Source organism: Odocoileus virginianus, unplaced genomic scaffold, assembly GCF_023699985.2.
Source record: "Odocoileus virginianus isolate 20LAN1187 ecotype Illinois unplaced genomic scaffold, Ovbor_1.2 Unplaced_Scaffold_10, whole genome shotgun sequence".
NCBI classification, from domain to species: Eukaryota; Metazoa; Chordata; class Mammalia; order Artiodactyla; family Cervidae; genus Odocoileus; species Odocoileus virginianus.
This window is the reverse complement of record NW_027224272.1, coordinates 702,414-723,103: the sequence shown is the minus strand read 5'-3', so window position 1 is coordinate 723,103 and position 20,690 is coordinate 702,414. Positions and strand designations below refer to the sequence as shown.

Here is a 20,690-nt window from a genome sequence, read left to right as displayed (position 1 = left end):
CATTACATTCCCATGACTTATTTTATAACAAGAAATTTGTACCTTTTGACTCCCTTCACCCTTTTCACTAACCCCACCCCCACCCTTTGCCTCTGGCAACCACCAATCTGTACTCTGTATATATAAGCTCATTTTTGTTTGTTTACTGGTTTTTTAGTTGACTAAACCTTTTATTAATGTATAGTGCCTTTTGTTTCTTGTACATTTTTCTGATATCTAATAAATGAATGGTTTCCAAAATACAGTTTAAAATACTAATAAGAGCAGTAAAATAACCCAATTTTAAAAACTGTCAAAAAATCTGGAGAGATGCCTCACCAAAGAAAATATTCTGATAGGAAATAAGCATATGGAATGGTTTCCAACATCATATGTCTTTTTAGGGAACTGCAAATTAAAACAACAATGAGATAACACTACATACCTATTAGGATGGCTAAATCCAGAAGCCCTGACAATACCAAATGCTGGTAAAGATGTAGAACAGTTGGAACTCTCACTCTTTAACGGTGAGAATACAAAATGGTACAGTGGTACAGGTGCTTTAGAAGACAATTTAACAGTCCTTTACAAAACAAAACATACTCACAACATAATCCAGCAATCATCAGCTCGTTTTGTATTTACCCAAATGAGTTCATACTTTATGTCCACACACAAAAATTTACACATGGATGTTTATAACAACTTTATTCATGATTACTAAAATGTGGAGGCAGCCCTGGTGTCCTACAGCAGGTAAATGGATACACAGTGGTATATCCATACAATTGGATATTTTTCAGTAATATAAACAAATGACTGAACAAAGACTGAAAAGACTGAACAAAGCTTAAATGTATGTTGCTTAGTGAAAGAAGCCAATCTGAAAAGGCCATCTATACAACATTCTGAAAAGACCAGTGGTTGCCAGTTCTGGGAAGGAGAGTTTGGGGGAGAGGGATGAATGAGTGGGATACAGGGGATTTGTGGGGGGATATGAAACTATTCTCTGATACTGTAATGGTAGATAGATGAAGGGCTTCCCTTGTGGTTCAGCTGGTAAAGAATCCACCTGCAATGTGGGAGACCTGGGTTCAATCCCTGGGTTAGAAAGATCCCCTGGAGAAGGAAAAGGCTACCCACTCCAGTATTCTGGCCTGGAGAATTCCATGGACTGTATAGTCCATGGGATCACAAAGAGTTGGACATGACTGAGCGACTTTCACTTTCAGGTAGATGAAATTATACATTTGTCAAAGTCATAGGATGTACAACACAAAGAGTGAACCATAATGTCAGCTATGGACTTTAGTTAATAACGATATATTATTATCAGCTCATCACTTATAAGGGATGTACCATCTAATGTAGGATGTTTATAATATGGGAAACTACGGGAGGTATATGGGAACTCTCTGTACTTTACACTCATTTTTTTTTAATCATTAAACTTTTTAAAAAAAATCTATTAATTTTAAAAAGTGTGGACTTTACATCACAATGCTCATGTTCAAATTCCAGCTGTGTTATTAAACGCTGATTGACCTTGAGCAAGCTACTGAACTTTCTTGTGTCACAGTTTCACTTCTTTAAAATGGGGGTAATAATAGGACTTATTTATAGGTATGTTTTGGAAAAAGTTGTCAGCTTTTGTAAATCCCTGGAACAGTGCTTGGCATATAGTAAGTCCTACATAAGCATAAACTATGTAGTCATTTAATCCCCAAAAAAACTAGCACCATTTTACAAATGAGGTAAGTGACATGTTCAGGGCTAAATTTGCAGTAGTAGAGTCAAGAGTTTGAATCCATATTCTATCAAAAGCCTGATGTTCTTTCTACTATATACCCTGTCTTTCCACAACCTGTTTGTGAGTGTATACCAAGCTCATATGTAAAATAAGAAAGCCATGTTTATAATAGGACATGAAGTTTAACTTGTAACTTACGTGCCTTTGTGAAATTTCAAAACAAGGGAATTGAAAATAATAAGATAGGAGTCATATCAGCAAGATGGCAGAGTAGAAGATTCACCAATTGTATCCCTCTTCAACACAATCATTTGAAAGCCTTCCAAGGACAAAAGTGCCATTGTGGGATCCAGGTAGGAGACCACGATACCCTGGTGGAGTCCAAAACCAAGGAGGACCATTTTGAAAAGGCAAGCTTATGCTCAGATGACAGTCTTGCCACCTGTGATCCTGGCTACAGACCAGAAAACACCCCTGTGGATTGTTACAGTCCCATTTGACTTTGGTCCTGCCATTAGCACTATCTGGCAAGGAATTTAGCAGGAGTCATACCTGCCCCTGCCCTGTATAACAGACCCACAGAATTCAGTCCCATGTGTGGACCCTGCAGTGGTCCATGACACAGCTTCAGTCCCTCTTAGCCGCCACTTCTGGAGAAGGCAATGGCACCCCACTCCAGTCCTCTTGCCTGGAAAATCCCATGGACGGAGGAGCCTAGGAGGCTGCAGTCCATGGGACCGTGAAGAGTCAGACACGACTGAGCGACTTCACTTTCACTTTTCACTTTCATGCGTTGGAGAAGGAAATGGCAACCCACTCCAGTGTTCTTGCCTGGAGAATCCCAGGGACAGCGGAGCCTGGTGGGCTGCCGTCTATGGGGTCGCACAGAGTCAGACACGACTGAAGCGACTTAGCAGCAGCTACCTACCTGGGGACCATCTGGGAGACATACCTGCCTGTGCCCCTGTGGCAGGCCCTCCAACTTTGGTTCACCTGAACATCCTCAAATGACCCTGTGACTCAGCTCCAACTACTCTTAGCCAGGATCTGGAACATTCCTACAAGGAGACATGCTCGTCTATATTCAGAGGTATGTCCCCATACTATGCTCTGCCTTTACTCTCAGAACTACTTGCTCAAGGACCTAGCATTTTAACCACAGATACCTGTTAAAGTGATCCTATTTAGAATAGGGTCTTTGAAGATATAATCAAATTAAAATGAAGTCATGCTGAATTCAGGTGAGCCCTGACCCAATATGACTGCTGTCCTTATAAGAAGAGGAAAGTAGACACAAATAGGTACAGGAGAGAACAGCATGCAAAGGTGAAGGCAGACTGGAATGATGCATCTACAAACCAAGGAATGCCAAGAATTGCTGGTAAACAGCAGAAACTAGGAGGGGGGCATGGAACAGATCCTCCTCAGAATCTCCAGAAGGAACCAACCCTGCCGGTACCTGGAATTCAAACATGTAGCCTCCAGAACTGTGAGAAAATAAATATCTGTTCAAATACCAATTCATATCCATATATATCTTTTAAACACAAATACACGCATACAGACACACCACACATAGCAGATCATATGAGACATAAAGCTCTGTAAATGGCTGCTTTCACTCAGAGTATCATGGATGTGTTTTCAATTCAGATTTCATAGATTTTTTTCTTTTGATTAGATGAACAATAATCCAAATAAATGTTTATCTTAATTCATGTAACTAGTCATGCATACATGGAAATTGAGTTCGTCATTTTTTGTAATTACAGAGAGTATTGCAACAGCATCTTTGTAAATAACTCTGCCAGTTTTCCGATGGGGATAATATTTAAGATATAAGCTATTTAGAGGATAAAAACTAAACTTACATATCAAAGGGAATGTACAACAATTTGGTGAATGTTGCAAAATTACCCTCCAAAATATGTAGTACCAATTTTTACTCTTACCAATAGTATCTGAGACAGGGGTTGTTACTGAACACTTATCAATAATTGATATTATCAAAGGTTTTAAAAATTATCAATCTGAAAGAGTAAAGCATTTTTTATTTTTAATTATTGGACTTGTTATGGGGGACATACAATTTTTGAGTCTCTATTCCTATGGATTGTCTATAATTTTGATACATGTTATTTTAGCTTTAAATATTAAATTATAGCTTTATCTCCTATTTGCTTTATCTTTAATTCTTTCTAAAGGTTTAAGTATCATGACAATATTTTATTCTTTGCCAATTTGAAAGAAGACACTTACTAAACTTGCTTAGAGCAGTGCCAAGATACTGCTTTTGATTTTTTCCTAAAAAATGTATTTATTTTATGCCTTGAATCATTTTTGTGATTTATATAGTGCATTTCATCCACATTCTAGTGCTGAGCCTAACATGATATTAGAGCTTGTATGTATGTATGTGTGTGTATGTACACATGTGTGTGTGCTAAGTCACTTCAGTTATGTCCAACTCTTTGAGACCCCATGGACTGTAACCTGCCAGGCTTCTCTGTCCATGGGATTCTCCAGACAAGAATACTGAAGTGGGTTGCCATGCCCTCCTCCAGGGAGTGTATATGAAAATAAATATTAAAAAGTGCATAGATTCACACACACACATGCACTAGATGGAGAGAAGGCTTTTTGGAAATTGGATGTTATTACAGAATGTTTCAAAGAGGGAGAATTGAAGGTGTAGACGAGAGTAGGGATAATTACAGCAGCCAGATCCTGGGGTAGACCAGAGTAGATGGAATCTAGTACACATAGCCAGGAGCTGTCCAGATAGGAATGTATCAGTCATTCTTACTAGAGGAAAGCCAGAGGATAAAGTCACCATTGTGGAAGGGTTTGTCAGTGTGGGGGTGGGATTGTGAAGAAATTGTTTCCAGAAAGTGTGCATTTTCTTAGTGAAATAGAAATAAGATGATCAGCAAGGAATGAGGAGGGAGATGGAAGTGTGGGAAATTGAAGGAAAAAGAGTATTTGAATCATCCTCTAAAGATGAATTAAAAAATATGAATATAGCAAGCTGGTGTTAAGGTATCAGGGTCAATTTCTGAATTATTTCCTTATATATTAGCTTCAGTTTAAAAGTTAATACCAGATTAATCCCAGTGGGATTGCTGGGTCATATGGCAGTTCTATTTCCAGTTTTTTAAGAAATCTCCACACTGTTTTCCATAGCGGCTGTACTAGTTTGCATTCCCACCAACAGCTTTGTAAGAGGGTTCCCTTTTCTCCACACCCTCTCCAGCATTTATTGCTTGTAGACTTTGGGATAGCAGCCATCCTGACTGGCGTGTAATGGTACCTCATTGTGGTTTTGATTTGCATTTCTCTGATAATGAGTGATGTTGAGCATCTTTTCATGTGTTTGTTAGCCATCTGTATGTCTTCTTTGAAGAAATGTCTGTTTAGTTCTTTGGCCCATTTTTTGATTGGGTCATTTATTTTTCTGGAATTGAGCTGCAGGAGTTGCTTATATATTTTTGAGATTAATCCTTTGTCTGTTGCTTCATTTGCTATTATTTTCTCCCAATCTGAGGGCTGTCTTTTCACCTTGCTTATAGTTTCCTTTGTTGTGCAAAAGCTTTTAAGTTTCATTAGGTCCCATTTGTTTATTTTTGCTTTTATTTCCAATATTCTGGGAGGTGGGTCATAGAGGATCCTGCTGTGATTTATGGGTGTGGAGAAAAGGGAACCCTCTTACATTGTTGGTGGGAATGCAAACTAGTACAGCCGCTATGGAGAACAGTGTGGAGATTTCTTAAAAAACTGGAAATAGAACTGCCGTATGACCCAGCAATCCCACTTCTGGGCATACACACCGAGGAAACCAGATCTGAAAGAGACACATGCACCCCAATGTTCATTGCAGCACTGTTTATCATAGCCAGGACATGGAAGCAACCTAGATGCCCATCAGCAGACAAATGGATAAGGAAGCTGTAGTACATATACACCATGGACTATTACTCAGCCATTAAAAAGAATTCATTTGAATCAGTTCTAATGAGATGGATGAAACTGGAGCCCATTATACAGAGCGAAGTAAGCCAGAAAGATAAAGACCATTACAGTATACTAACACATATATATGGGATTTAGAAAGATGGTAACGATAACCCTATATGCAAAACAGAAAAAGAGACTCAGATGTACAGAACAGACTTTTGGACTCTGTGGGAGAAGGCGAGGGTGGGATGTTTCGAGAGAACAGCATCGAAACATGTATATTATCTAGGGTGAAACAGATCACCAGCCCAGGTTGGATGCATGAGACAAGTGCTCGGGCCTGGTGCACTGGGAAGACCCAGAGGGATCAGGTAGAGAGGGAGGTGGGAGGGGGGATCAGGATGGGGAATACATGTAAATCCATGGCTGATTCATGTCAATGTATGACAAAACCCACTACAATATTGTAAAGTAATTAGCCTCCAACTATTAAAAATAAATGAAAAAAATACATAAATAAAAGTTAATACCAGTCTTTTATAAGTCAATTTTATTATAAGAAAATTTTCAGGTAAAGAGTGTGAATTTTTGACACTATGTTTTTTGAACAAAATTTAGTACTTTGCATATGAAATGCTTAAAGGAAAGTTCATGCTTAGGATATTGTATTAAGCAAAATAAACATTTTAATGAGGTAATAAATGAGTGTTACAAATGACTTTAGAAAATATGTAAGAACACTCACTCAAGACCAATATGTTTTCTGAAGGCTGATGCAGTTCTATTATTTACTACATTTCCTTAATTACTATGAGAAAGCTGTTTAAAATTACCATTTTAATGGATATTTAAAATATTTCCTTGAACTTTCTATTAAGTTCTGTCTAATTGTTAGTTTTGAAAACTAAACCCTTGTTAATCTGACATCTTGCATCTATGTGTTGTAGGTACAATTTCATTTTCTGGTGAAAGCAAGCATGATGGTGATTCTCAGGATGACTCAGATGAAGATCAAGATAGAGATCAAATGCCCTTCTATAAGAAATCATTATCAGAACTATCTGACAAATTTGATGAGGAAAAACCAGGTAAATTTATTATTATGGAGAGTTTCATGATCATCATCCATTTATAAGTCAGTAGCTACTTTACACTCAAAATACATATACAAATGTGTATTTCATATATCTGTAAGGATTGTATTATTTCAGGATTAACAGCATGTTGTTAATTTTTGGATTTGTACTACCATTAAAATGAGTAGATTATAATACTTCAGGTTGAAGGCTGCCTACTCTTTCATAAGTGAAGAACTTTACACATATTTCTGTTACTGAACACAAGATTTCAGTCAAATTCTGATAAAATGTTAATGAATATATTATTTTAACAATGTAATGTATTCCTTTTTTAAATATAGGAAATGATAGCAGTCTTCCTCATATGCAAAAGAAAGTAAATGCTATTGTTTCCCCTTCCCATGTTATAAAGCTTCCTTTGAATGTTGTTAAACATCATATCTTTTCAGTAGAAATTTGAAGGAAAATGGGTTTATGAAGAGTTAGAATAGACAGGGCAGGTTTCTGAGAGACTGGGTGAATGAGTTCTCTTATGGGTGAGTAGCAGGGACGGAAGAGGGAAATAGAGAAAAGTGGGTCGACAAGGGCAAAGTTCTACCAGAGGCATACCAAAATAGAAATCTTTATTAAATGAGTTTGTGTTTAATCAGGATTCTTCAAAGAAGGAGACACTAGTATAATATAATATAATATAATATAATACAACATGCAATCCAATATAGTATAGTTAAATATATAATAATCTATATCTTTATAGAGAGAGACATTTTAAGGAATTGGCTAACATAACTAAGGAGACTGGCAAGTCCAAAATCTATAGGTCAAGCACATCCTTGCCTGCTAAGTTGCTTCAGTTATGTCCGACTGTCTTTGTGACCCCATGGACTGTAGCCTGCCAGGCTCCTCTGTCCATGGGATTTTCCAGGCAAGAATACTGGAGTGGGTTGCCATGCCCTCCTCCAGGGGATCTTCCTGACCCAGGGATTGAACCCATGTCTCTTACATCTCCTGCATTGTGAGTGGATTCTTTACCACTGAGCCACCAGGGAAGCAGGGTGGAAAATTAGTAAAAGTTGCTGTTGCAGTCTTGAGTCCACAAATTGCTCAGGAAAGACCAGGCAGGCTACAAGCTCCGAGAGGGTTTCCATGTTTCAGGCTTAGCTAAGAATTGCTTCTCTTTCAGGTCACTTCAGTCTTTGCTCTTACGGCCTCCAACTGATTGGAGTTGGCACATTCACACAAGCAGAGTATTCTGCTTTACTCGAAGTCTACTGATTAAAGTGTTCATGTATCTTCCTACCAACATTTAGACTGGTGTGTAATCAAAAAACTGGACACCATAGTCCATCCCAGTTGATATATAAAATTAACCATCACAGAATACATGGATTAAAAGGGATATCCAGGCACTTATTCAAAACAGTTTAGAAAGAGAAGAGCTAGGCCACTGCAACAGTTAACTGGGTTTGAAGTGAAGGGAACAGTGTTTTTTAGGGTGGTGATGGGGATAGAGAAATACCCCTAAAGATGGAAAACATTTCAGAAACTAGCATTAGATGCTTCTCTTGAGAGAGTAGATAGTGTTAGTCACTCAGTTGTGTCTGACTCTGTGATCCCGTGGTCTATAGCACACCAGGCTTCTCTGTCCAAGGAATTCTCCAGGCAAGAAGAGAGCAGATAGGAAGTGAGAATTGATTCCAAAATATAACAAGGCTTTCTTGTATCTTGGAGGTCCTATCTAAGGGATGCCCAAGAGGGAGTGTTTATCAAAGTCTATTGTGGGGGGTCCTGGGGGAGTCATGTTCGGAAATTACATTTACTTGTGACTGTGTGGGCTATTTAAAATTTTTTAAATTAAGTTTCAATTATTCAACAAATTATATAAGAAACATTCTTATATTAAAGTATTTGTGCATAACATCAATTATTTTATTTCAAAAATATCTTAAAATGAAATCATTGGATCAAAGGGAAAAACAATTCTTAAACATTTTAAACATGTTAAAGCACTCTTCTAATTTTTATCAATTCAAATTTCCATTATAATGTATAAGATTGTCTCTTTCAACCTGACCCTCGTTAAAACTGGATGTTACCATTATTTTTCCTATTTCCCTATTTGGAAGCCTAAAAAATTATTATTTAATTGTTTTCATTTCTTCTTTGTCCCAGCTTTACTGGAGTATAGCTGGCTATTAAAAATTGTACATATTTAAAGTGGACAAATAGATTTGATATACATATACATTGTGAAATATTCACCAGAATCATCCTAATTAACATATTTATCATCTCACATGAAGTGAAGTGAAGTGAAGTGAAGTCACTCAGTCATGTCCGACTCTTTGCAACCCCATGGACTGTAGCCCTACCAGGCTCCTCCATCCATGGGATTTTCCAGGCAAGAATACTGGAGTGGGTTGCCATTTCCTTCTCCAGGAGATCTTCCCATCCCGGGTCTCCCGCATTGTAGGCAGACGCTTTACCGTCTGAGCCACCAGGGAAAAACATAGTTACCACTTTTTTGCAGAAGAAGGTAAAGACACAATCTACCTTCTAGCTGAATACTGTCAAAATATGCATACAATTTAAAGTGATCTATATTCAGTATAATAACCTATCAAATCTGAGTGGCATATTTTAGAAATATCTAATATTTAGATAAATTTTAGGTTCACAGCAAAACTGAGAGGAAGATTCAGAGTTTTCCCATATACATCCTGCCCTCACACATGGATTGTCTCCCCCATCATTAACATACCCCACCAAAATAGTACATGTGTCACAATTAACAAGCCTGTATACACACACACACACACACAAGATCTACCTTCTAGCAAATTTAGAGTATACACTCTACCCTGTTAACTATAATTACCTTGTTGTACATTATATCTCTAGAACTTACTCATTTTGCATAACTGAAGCTTCTCTAATTGAAAAAAAATGTACTGCTGAGCAATCAGTAAGAAAAAGACCATAGTTATTGCAGGGGATGGAAAGGTTAATTCTGTTTGAGTAGGCATATGGAAAGGCCTGTCTGAAGAATTAGGAATAACTGTACATATATTTTTCCTGGTTCTTAATCTATTTTGCAACCTGTCACCAGACAGCTTAGATTTTTAAAATAAAATAATCAATGATATGCACAGATATTTTAATATAAGAATGTTTCCCATATGATTTATTATGTTAAATAATTAAAACTTAATTTTTAATTTGATTTAAAGTGTTTTTTAATAGATATCATCTGCATATAATTTTTTCCCATTTTTGTTGAAAAATAATTGTCATACATCACTGTATAAGTTTAAGGCCATACAGCTTGATGGTTTGATTTACACGTCTTGTGAAATGATTACCACAGTAGGTTTAGTAAATATCCATCATCTCATATAGATACAATAAAAAGAAAAAAAAGATAAAAGGAAAAACGATTTTCTCCTTTTGAAGAAAACTCTTAGAATTTACTCTCTTAGCTTTTCTGTATATCATACAGCAGTGTTAATTGTAGTCATCATGCTGCACATGACCTCCCTAGTACTTAATTATTTTATAACTGCAAGTTTATGTCTTTTGACCACCATCCTTCATTCTCTCTACTCCCGTCTTCTGCCTCTGGTAACCACAAGTCTGATTTCTTTTTCTGTGAGTTTGGGGTTTTTGTTATTGTTTTGGTTGTTTATTTTAGACTACACATATAACTGAAATCATGAGTATTTTTTCTTCTTTACCTGACTTATTTCACTTATCATAATGCCTTCATAGTCTGTCCTTGTCACAAATGGTAGGGTTTCTGTGTTCTTTATGGCTGAGTAAGATTCCACTGAACATATATATTACAACTTCTTTATCCATTCATTCATCAATGATACTTAGGTTGTTTCCATGTGTTGGCTATTATAAATAATATTGCTATGAACATGAAGGTACAGATATCTTTTTGAGTTCATATTTTCATTTCCTTTGGATATATTCCCAGAAGTGAAATTGCTGGATCATATGGCAATTCTGTTTTTAATCTTATAAGGATCCTCTGTACTATTTTGCCTAGTGGCTATACCAATTTACAATCCCACCAACAGTGTAGCAGGGTTCCCTTTCCTCCACATCCACAAAAGCGTTCTTTATCTCTTGTCTCTTTGATTATGGTCATTCTAACAGGTGTGATATCTCATTGTGGTTTTAATTTGCATTTCCCTAATGACTAGTATTAAACTTAAATTTAATAGTGAGTATTCTCTGAATGCTATCAAGTGTGTATATACAAAGGCACACATATGTATGGATTTATCAATTATATACAATGTATATATATATATGCCTATATATGTCTTTATTGATATATTAAACTTGAAATTTTATACAAAAATAAATACTCTTGGTCATGGGATTATAAATAATTTTTATTTTCTAAAGTGTTTCAGTAATTTCTTAAATTGCTATAGTGAATGTTGTTAATTTTATAATTAGAAAAATTTTAATATGTTTAAAGCCTGTAAACAGTGTTTAATATTTACTATTTTTGTTGTTCAGTTCATTAATAAATTATTCCTAAACTCACTGTCACTAACAAATTCATATTCATTGTATGTTTTTAGCTCTGTAGAAGTTAAATTAGCTTCATCACAATACTATCTTATATGATAGTCAAAGTAATCACAAATAGTAGGTGTTCTCATCCCCATCATAGTTAATTTTATATGTCAACTTGGCTGGGTCATGGTGCCCAGATATTAGGTTAAACGGTGTTCTGGATATTTCTATAAAGGTGATTTTGGATGAGAATTGTATTTACATCTTTATACTTTCAAAAAAGATTTCCCTCCACAATGTGGGTCGGGCTTACCTAACCAGTTGAAGGTCTTCATAGCACAAAGACTGACTTCCGCAGAGTAAAAAAGGAATTCTACCCTTTGGACTTGAACTCCAACTCTTCCCTGGGTCAACAGTCTGCTGGCCTAACCTGCAGATTTTGGATTTACTGAGCCAATTATTTGAGCCATGCAATACAGTTCAATACATTCAATATAATACAGTGCAATGCATTGCAATGCAATGCATAATGAAACAGTTTTTCAGAAGAAAGAGACTGAGAACTGCACAAATCTTGGCCCCTTATTTCATAGATGAGGAAATTGAGACCCAAAGAGACTTAGCGATTTACCTAAGTTAATCAAGCATTGCAGTTCTTGGAATATTTACAATTTGACAATACAGATATGATATGCAAACAGTTAACTGAAACTGGAGTTTCTCTTAAACTGTAATCTAGCTCAGCATTGAAGCATAAAGAATATCAAAGTGAGAAGCTGAACAGTTGAGAACTAATAAAAAGAGCCTGGGTTTGATGCCAGTACAAACCCTGCTACACAGGGCTCTTGTGGCAGGATTTGGAGGTGTGACTTTGGACATCACTGGCACCAGAGAGACCTGTATTAATATATATAGGGAACCCAGATGTAACCATTACTCTCTCATCAGTTAGTCCTGTTAAAAAAACAAAACTCAGCTGAGTAAATTTGAGGATATGATTGATTTTATTCATTTGTTAATTAATCAGATGCATCCCATGTAGCAAATAGAAAGCTGCTCTCAAGTTTTATAGAAATGTGGAGGGGGAGGGGATGGACAGGGGAGTGAATTAGCAGAAGACAAGAAAGGATTGTTTCAGGCAAGATTGCCTTGCTAGTGGGCTTCCCTGGTGGCTCAGATGGTAAAGAATCCACCTGCAGTGCGGGAGACCTGGGTTCGATCCCTGGGCAGGGAAGATCCCCTGGAGGAGGGCATGGCAACCCACTCCAGTATTCTTGTCTGGAGAAATCCATGGACAGAGGAGCCTGGCTAGCTCACTAGCACTGACCAGAAAATTGAGAAAAGTCCGTTCCTGGGAGAGGTTGAAACTGCAATTAAGTCTTAGTTTACTCTCCCAGAGGCAAGTGGCTCCACCTTGGGCCTGTTATTTCTTTCTTCTAGTTCTTCTTTTTCCTTTTCCCCTCCCCCCTCCTCTTTCCCTCCCCTTTCGTTTCCCCCTTCTCTTCCTCCTCCTCTCTTTTGTTATTTTTTTTTAAACCATCCATACCCCATTTCAGCTTTCTTTGAGCTAAATTGCTAGGATCCTGTTTAACACTCCCAAGAAACCAGATGTTTCATGAAATCTTCCTCATTTTTTCCCCTTAGGCTCAATTTTTATGGTACTAGAAATGTACCTTTGTATATTATAATACCGTATTTAGATATGTCTATGTATATTATGTGAATGCTTTGGGAATTAGGGGGCAAAGGGTTAGTTATTTCTTTTGGAATATTAATCCTTAAAAGTAAAACATTCTTATTTTTGTGAAGAGCTCAGTGAGTTTACGGGAGCACACATGAGGCAGGAAGCTTTCATAGCCCATTCTCATGGCCATGCAGCCTGGGGCTTCTCTTACTGCTCACAAACTGTGTTGAAATCGACTTTTCACCTTCCCCTCAGCTCTTGACAAGTGAGTCCATCAGAAAGAATTTGAAAATGGTATCTATTTATGTTTCTCAAAAAATATGAAAAATACGGTGTTCTAAAATGCACATATTAAAATGTGCCATGTTTTTTTCTTTTTTTCAGATAATGCTATTAACAATTTGCTAATCTGGTATCATCTTGAGATCCATAGTGCTCCTGGACCACCCTTCAAGATTATTGATGTGAAATGTGTTGTTATGGTAAGAGCCCATTAACTGCTCATAGATTTTTCCTTTTTGTGAACAGTTGGAGCTTTTGTTGTACACCTAAATTGCTATTCCTAAAAAAAAGTCATATTAAGTGAGCATATTGGGATAAATTATTCAAATAATATCAATTTTATTTTAAATCCATTAAGATGTAACTTACATGCTTATAGAAAAGATTTCTTTAAATCAAGTATTTAAGCTTTTGATAAATAATGGTTATTTTAAATATGCAGATGAATTTCTTTATAAAATGATTATTTAAGATCTTCAACTTTTGCTCCAACATAGAAAATAAGAAAATACCTAAAATACTTGGTCTATAAATCAGTTATTTGTTCACCTGATCTCTGGGAAAATCTCCACAGAGGCATAGAAACAGATGATTAGACTTGAAACACACTCAAGTATCACTTGCAAAAGCTTTGGGGAAAAGTATTTGATGTGCTAGAGTGTTCTCTTTGCCCCTATAGGTAGATGTGCTGTCCTAATTAAATGTTCAATTTCAGCTGAAGTTGGTGAAGGAGGGGGTCATTTTCAAGTAACTCTACCCAAATAGGCTATCAATGACAGTGATGTGGCCAAGTTACTAAGTTTTCTTTCCTTTCTAATAATAGTAATTTGTTGTTGTTGTTTAGTCACTAAGTTGTGTCCAACTCTTTATTGTGACCCCATGGACTGTAGCCTGCCAGGCTCCTCTGTCCATGGGATTTGGGGGCAAGAATACTGCCGTGGGTTGCCATTTCCTTCACCAGGGGATCTTTCCTACCCAGGGATTGAACCCACATCTCCTGCACTTACAGGCACATTCTTTACCTCTGAGCCACCAAGAAAGCCCCTAAGGTAAAAACTTGCTAGCTATATAACTTTTGAACATGAGGATTTAGTCAGCAGAGACCATATGAGTTCTTTTAAATACTCCCATCAAACAAACCTTTGTGAACTTCTTGAAGAACATGCTTGCTGAATACTTTCAAAGTATACTAAAATGACTGTCCATGCCTATAGAGTTTCCTAACCTTTTTTACTGCATTTGCTAAACTTTTGAGAAATACTTTACTTAGATCAGCTAGAAATGCCCTCATATACATACATTTAGTGAGTCTTTAATAAATGGCATAGCAAAATATTTTTTTCACACTTAGCATATGCAACTTTAATCAACCAAAAGAAAAAGCCCCAACTGTACAAGTGAAAAAAAAAATCCAAAATGTTGACACAGGCTTAACTAATACCAGCTACTTTTATGTACAGCTGTATAATTTCAAAAAAGCTATCCCTATATGTATGTACAAAAGTTGTTTATACACAGGTCTGTACATAAGGGTCTATACATTTATTTCCTCAACCCTTAAGGTGCCACCACCTCTTGGTGAAGACACCAACACTTCATTCACATATCTTACAAAAAAAGACTTTCTTACAGCATGGAAAAGTAGCTCATCAGTTGTGGCAATGAAGCTCTCAAGACACTCAGCTGCCTCTGATTTTCCATCTGCATTTCATCTTTTTGTTACAGTCAACCCAATCTTTTCTTAACACCTTTCCTGCTGCTGCTGCTGCTAAGTCACTTCAGTCGTGTCCGACTCTCTGCGACCCCATAGACGGCAGCCCACCAGGCTCCGCCATCCCTGGGATTCTCCAGGCAAGAAGACTGGAGTGGGCTTGCCATTTCCTTCTCTGTAACACCTTCTCTAGAGATGAGTGAGTGGTTAGAATTTCTTTAAGCAGGGTTTTTGTAAGAAATATTTACAGCCTTAAGGCGCATAAGTTTGGTTACTTCTTATAGCAAGTTCCAAAAATCAGGTTATATTTTCAGTAAACAAAAACTGGTTGTTAGTAGTCCATTCTCTTTTGTATAAAGTAAATAAATAGGATTTCTTTCTCTTTGAATTTTTTTCTTCCAGTTTTACTGAGATATAATTGACACACAGCACTGATACATTTAAGGTGTAGTATTAATACATATTGGTTTGACTTACATGCATCATGAAAATTTAGTGAACATCCATCATCTTATATAGCTATAAAAAAATAAGAAAGCTTTTTTTCCCTTGTGCTGAGAACTCTTAGGATGTACTCTCTTTAATGGTTTTTATATACAACATACAGTAGTGTTAATTATCTTTGTCAGATAGTACATTACAACCCTAATGCTAATTTGTCTTATAACTGGAAGTTTGAACCTTTTGACCACCTCCATCCAGTTTCCCTTCCCACTACTTTCTGACTCTGGTAAACACAAATCTGATCTCTTTTTCTATGATCCTATGAAAAGTGATGAACAATACAAACAAAGTCCCTGTTTACATGGCACTAACATTTTAGTGGAGTTAGACAGGAAACAAAATAGAATTGAAATGGGATATTCTATGTGAATTTTTCTGTTGTCTTAGATTTTCAAGTGAAATACAAACCTGAAAACTATAGATACTTTTCCATGCTGTAAAAGATTTTGCTATGCCATTTATTAAAGACTCACTAAATGTATGTATATGAGGGCATCTCTACTCAAATTCCATAATTTCCATGGTTTAACACGATCAAAGTTTTTAATAATTTTAACAGTCTGGTGCCTTTGCTCCTGGTCAGTGTCTAGCATCCTCCATGTTGAGATCCCAAGAGTCAGAGTCAGGTTCCCCCCATATGGCAAGTCGATCATCCTTTAGAGACTCAAAGATTTCTGTTTATAGGTGGAGAAAGAGAAAAGAGAGGAGAGAATTTCCACTAGTGACATCGAAGTCACATGCATCACTTTCACTCACATACCATTGGAGTGAACTAGCCATACAGCTATGCCTGGGTACAAGAGGATCTAGGAAATGCAACCTCTGGTTGGACAGCCACTCCCAATGATATCTTTATACTATGAAGCACAGCACTTTATACTTTACACTTTATACTCTCCAGCACAGAATTTTGCTGGAGAAATTATATTTCTGCCTTGTCTGAGTAGATGAGAAATATTTAGCCTATAGCCCACATTCTAGACCTTGTATCCATGGCCAGAACACAAAGGGAGTGGGAGTGTTTTCTTTAAGGAGTAGAAACTGACAGTTTAATGGCCCTTGGATTTTGGTGAGTTCCTGTCCACTGATTGGACCATATATAAAGGGAAAATGGCTAGAGTGAAAGCAGCTACATTTCCACTGATACGTGGTAAGACCTTGTGGGTCTAAATGGATTTTCCTCTGTGGAAGGAGATTGGGCTTAGGCTGTTTTAAAAGATTCAAGGTATTTTCTGCTAGAGTGAGAAGAACCCAGAAGAGCCTACATGGCGGTAATGTTAGAAAGAGTGAAAGAAAGGGACCTAGAAAGTCAACTGGAGAAGTGCAACCAGCATCAGTTAATTTGTTCTTTTACCTCTCATCCCATCTATATGCTGTGACCTGATGGAGTCATATTAGCGCAGTGATTACAGGAAGAGAGGAAGTCAGAGCAGGCAATTGAAAAAAACACATCATGTGTACCTTTTTGTTCACAAGCAGTCTGAAAAATCACCAGAAAGCCCCAGGAGTAGGGACGAGGTGCCAGGTAGAGAAGTCAGGAAAAATATTCATTGGATATGGGATGTGAGTGTTGATTGATTTTGTACTTCTTTACATATCTAACAATGAAACTCTCCAGCATTGGGGACCATCCTAAGATAACAACAAGGATCGGGAAAGGGAACTCCCGCCTGGTTTGGAGAGCAGTAATGGGAGAGAGAAACTGTTTTCCGATTATACTCCACTAAGTTTAGCTCATCAGGTAAACCCATTACCATGACAATAAATGAACAAGATGAATTTAAACAGTGATAATTCTCCAAACAAAAATAGCCCAGGGTTTCATTGAGGATGGCACGAAGACTGAAGCAGTGAAACCAGGTAGAGAGATTAACAAATATATAAGCCCTTGGTGGAAAGGGGCCTACCAAGGAGGAGCTCAGGCACTCCAGGAACAGGAAAGAGGCTTATAAGGCTGGAGCTTGGACAGAAATGGTAAAGGGATGATTTGTGATTAGAAGCATCTTAAGAAATGTCGTTGGGAAATTTGTTGTTCTTCAGTCACTAAGTCGGGTCCGACTCTTTGCGACCCAACTGCAGCACGGCAGGCTTCCCTGTCCTTCACCATCTCCCAGAGTCTGCTCAAACTCATGTCCATTGAGTCAGTGATGCCATCCAACCATCTCATCCTCTGTCACCCCTTTCTCCTCCTGCCCTCAATCTTTCCCAGCATCAGGGTCTTTTCCAGTGAGTTGACTCTTCACATCAGGTGGCCAAAGTATTGGAGCTTCAGCTTCAGCATCAGTCCTTCCAATGAATATTCAGGGTTGATTTCCTTTAGGATTGACTGGTTTGATCTCCTTGCTGTTCAAGGGACTTTCAAGAGTCTTCTCCAGCACCACAATTTGAAAGCATCAATTCTTCAGTGCTCAGCCTTCTTTATGGTCCAACTCTCACACCTGTACATGACTACTGGAAAAACCATAGCTTTGACTAGACAGACTTTTGTCAGCAAAGTGATGTCTCTGCTTTTTAATATGCTGTCTAGGTTTGTCATAGCTTTTCTTCCAAGGAGCAAGTGTCTTTTAATTTCATGGCTGTAGTCACCATCCACAGTGATTTTGAAGCCCAAGAAAATAAAATTTGCCACTGTTTCCACTTTTTTCTCATCTATTTGCCATGAAGTGATGGGACCACATTCCATGATCTTAGTTTTTTGAATGTTGAATTTTATTTTATTTTTTTTTTTCACCAAGCAGTCAAACACAATTTATTTTGGAACTAAATAGTACAATCTGAATAAAAGAAAGTTTTAGCCTACATCTTCCAGACGGATATTTTCTCATCAGGCTGCATGCTGATTCTCACAGTCCCACCCCTGGCCTCCATAGTACTGACAAAGGATGCACAAATTGTGTCATGTGGTTGAGAAGTCAGTGGAAACTAACAATCTTCCCATTCCCTGTGCTTCAGAACAGTTCTTAAAACACATCTATTATGTTCTCAGCTCACAACTATTCAATTAAATTTTTATTCTAAGAATAACTTAGAGCAAGAGAATCATTTATACCTACTGAAAACCAGAACTCATCCATTTTCTTGTTTCATGGAGGAAAAAACTGGTCCACCTGAACAGATGTAACAAAAAGTATGTTTCTTATTTTGGCTTCTCTGGTTTAATGACCAGAGTCCTTTGTTGTTTTCATCTTGGTTTCAACATAGTAGTATCAATATCCTTTTCTTCCCCTGAATCTTGATCTGGCATCCAACATTGATCTCTTACACTCAAAAAATGAGTATTTCAAAGCTTTGCAGTTTCCTTCCTTCAGACACTGCCGAGGGGATTTTCCTTCCTTGAGCACGCAATCAGACTGCAGCATACACACGCCCAAATCCTCCTTCACGCCCACGCACGCGCCGCCCTCCGGCTTGTCCTCGTAATACCCGGGCATGACTGCGCCTCCAGCTGGCCGCGGCCTCCACCCTCTCCTTCCGAGACGGCCAGACTCAGGATGCCTGAATGTGGAATTTTGAACCAGCCTTTTCACTCTCCTCTTCCACCTTCCAGATTAATGTTGACAGTATTTTGGCAGATGGTTATTTAATAGAAATTATTTATATGATACCATGTATGAAATGTATCATTTGTGCCTCTTTATCTGTTTAAACTTTGAAGAAAATAATATTCAAACCGTAATGAAAATTAGGAAAAAAAATTTTATAGTATTGTTAAATTTAACATAGTTTACCATACTTGGAGTAGAGAACAATTACTTGGAAACTTCTGTCGTCTTTTTTTCTTCTTACTATAATGACCTATCTTTTTCTATTGAGTTTGTTGCTGTTTTCAAGACAACAAAGAGTTTGGTTGTGGGGTTCCCCAGTGCTGGCGGCTCTAAGCAATTGGTGATTGTTTTCTGCACGACTCCTCTGTGAAGGATTTTGAGGGGTATCCAGACCTACTGGATAAGAGTGAAATGGTCAAGTGGTGATACTTGCCATGAATGTGTCAAGGAAGAACTGTGACAGAGGTGCCACTTAACTGCCATCCATAGCTCAGTTGCTAAAGAATCTGCCTGCAATGCAGGAGACCCCAGTTCAATTCCTGGGTTGGGAAGATCCCCTGGAGAATGGATAGGCTACCCACTCCAATATTCTTGGGCTTCCCTTGTGGCTCAGCTGGTAAAGAATCTGCCTATAATGCAGGAGACCTGGGTTTGATCCCTGAGTTGGGAAGATCCCCTGGAGAAGTGAAAGGCTACCCATTCCAGTATTCTGACCTGGAGAATTCCATGGACTGTATAGTCCATGGGATCGCAAAGAGTTGGACACAACTAAGCGACTTTCACTTCACATTTCCTAAGAAGTTTGACCAACTGTGTAGAATGTCATAACAGATTTCTAACAAAAAGTTTCTGTTATATGGCTTACAATTCAGAGAACAGTAGATTTAAACTGATTTTGTTTTATTTTGTGTTCATAGTTTACATGTGATAAGACATAAAGCAATCACACATCCCAGTACTATTTTTTCCTCTTTAGACTGGAGTTTTTCAATGTACAGGTCTCTAAATGTGACTCAGTTAAAATGAGCATTATTAATTTTTTTTTAAAAAAAGAGATGATTAGGATAGGATAGGATAAAGTAGGATAGGAAAGAATATATCATAGAAGTCACAAGTGGTAAGAGTAGGGACTGTTTTGTGAAACATTTTTTTCCCAATGGCATGTGTATATGAGCCAATAGTAATATGAAATGGAGTTCGATCTTAGCTTTTTACTTCTTTGAAGAAGCTGTATCGTTGTCTTACAGTGACACTTTCTCTGAAAAAGATCTGAGTTAATAGGCCAGGACAAATATCTAGTCCAAAATGCCTTATTTCAATTTTCTGTCTAAAGACCTTGGCAGAGTGTCTAGGTTGTTATATGGTGGTTGGGATTTGTTATCATGACATATTACTTTGGGTTAGTTGTTGATTTGCTTGACCCTCAGAACTTTCTAGGAGGCTGTGTTTTGTAACAGTCTTCCAAGTATGTCAGGTTGTCTAGGAAATAGTAAAATTTGTGACATAATGCCATTGTTGAGTTTTTTGCATATTATACTTCCTTGTTTATAATTATGAGCATGGATATTTTACTGTAGGAGTTTAATGGCCATTTATTTTAGGAATCCATGATTCTAATATCTCCAGTAACTATTGTAGTTGACTGTTTTCCATTGCATTTATG

The 20,690-nt window shown here is 37.4% G+C and overlaps 1 protein-coding gene and 1 pseudogene across 1 annotated transcript in view; one reads left to right on the top strand and one right to left on the bottom strand.

Moving 5' to 3' along the window:
• CFAP47 (cilia and flagella associated protein 47) overlaps positions 1–20,690 on the top strand; it is a 491,580-nt gene that overhangs the window by 336,472 nt on the left and 134,418 nt on the right. The window contains exons 50-51 of the mRNA XM_020881679.2: positions 6,634–6,774; positions 13,370–13,467. Coding sequence (XP_020737338.2) covers positions 6,634–6,774; positions 13,370–13,467 — 239 coding nt within the window. The remainder of the gene's footprint in view (positions 1–6,633; positions 6,775–13,369; positions 13,468–20,690) is intronic.
• Positions 18,479–18,928, bottom strand: LOC110129966 (cytochrome c oxidase assembly factor 5 pseudogene; annotated as a pseudogene).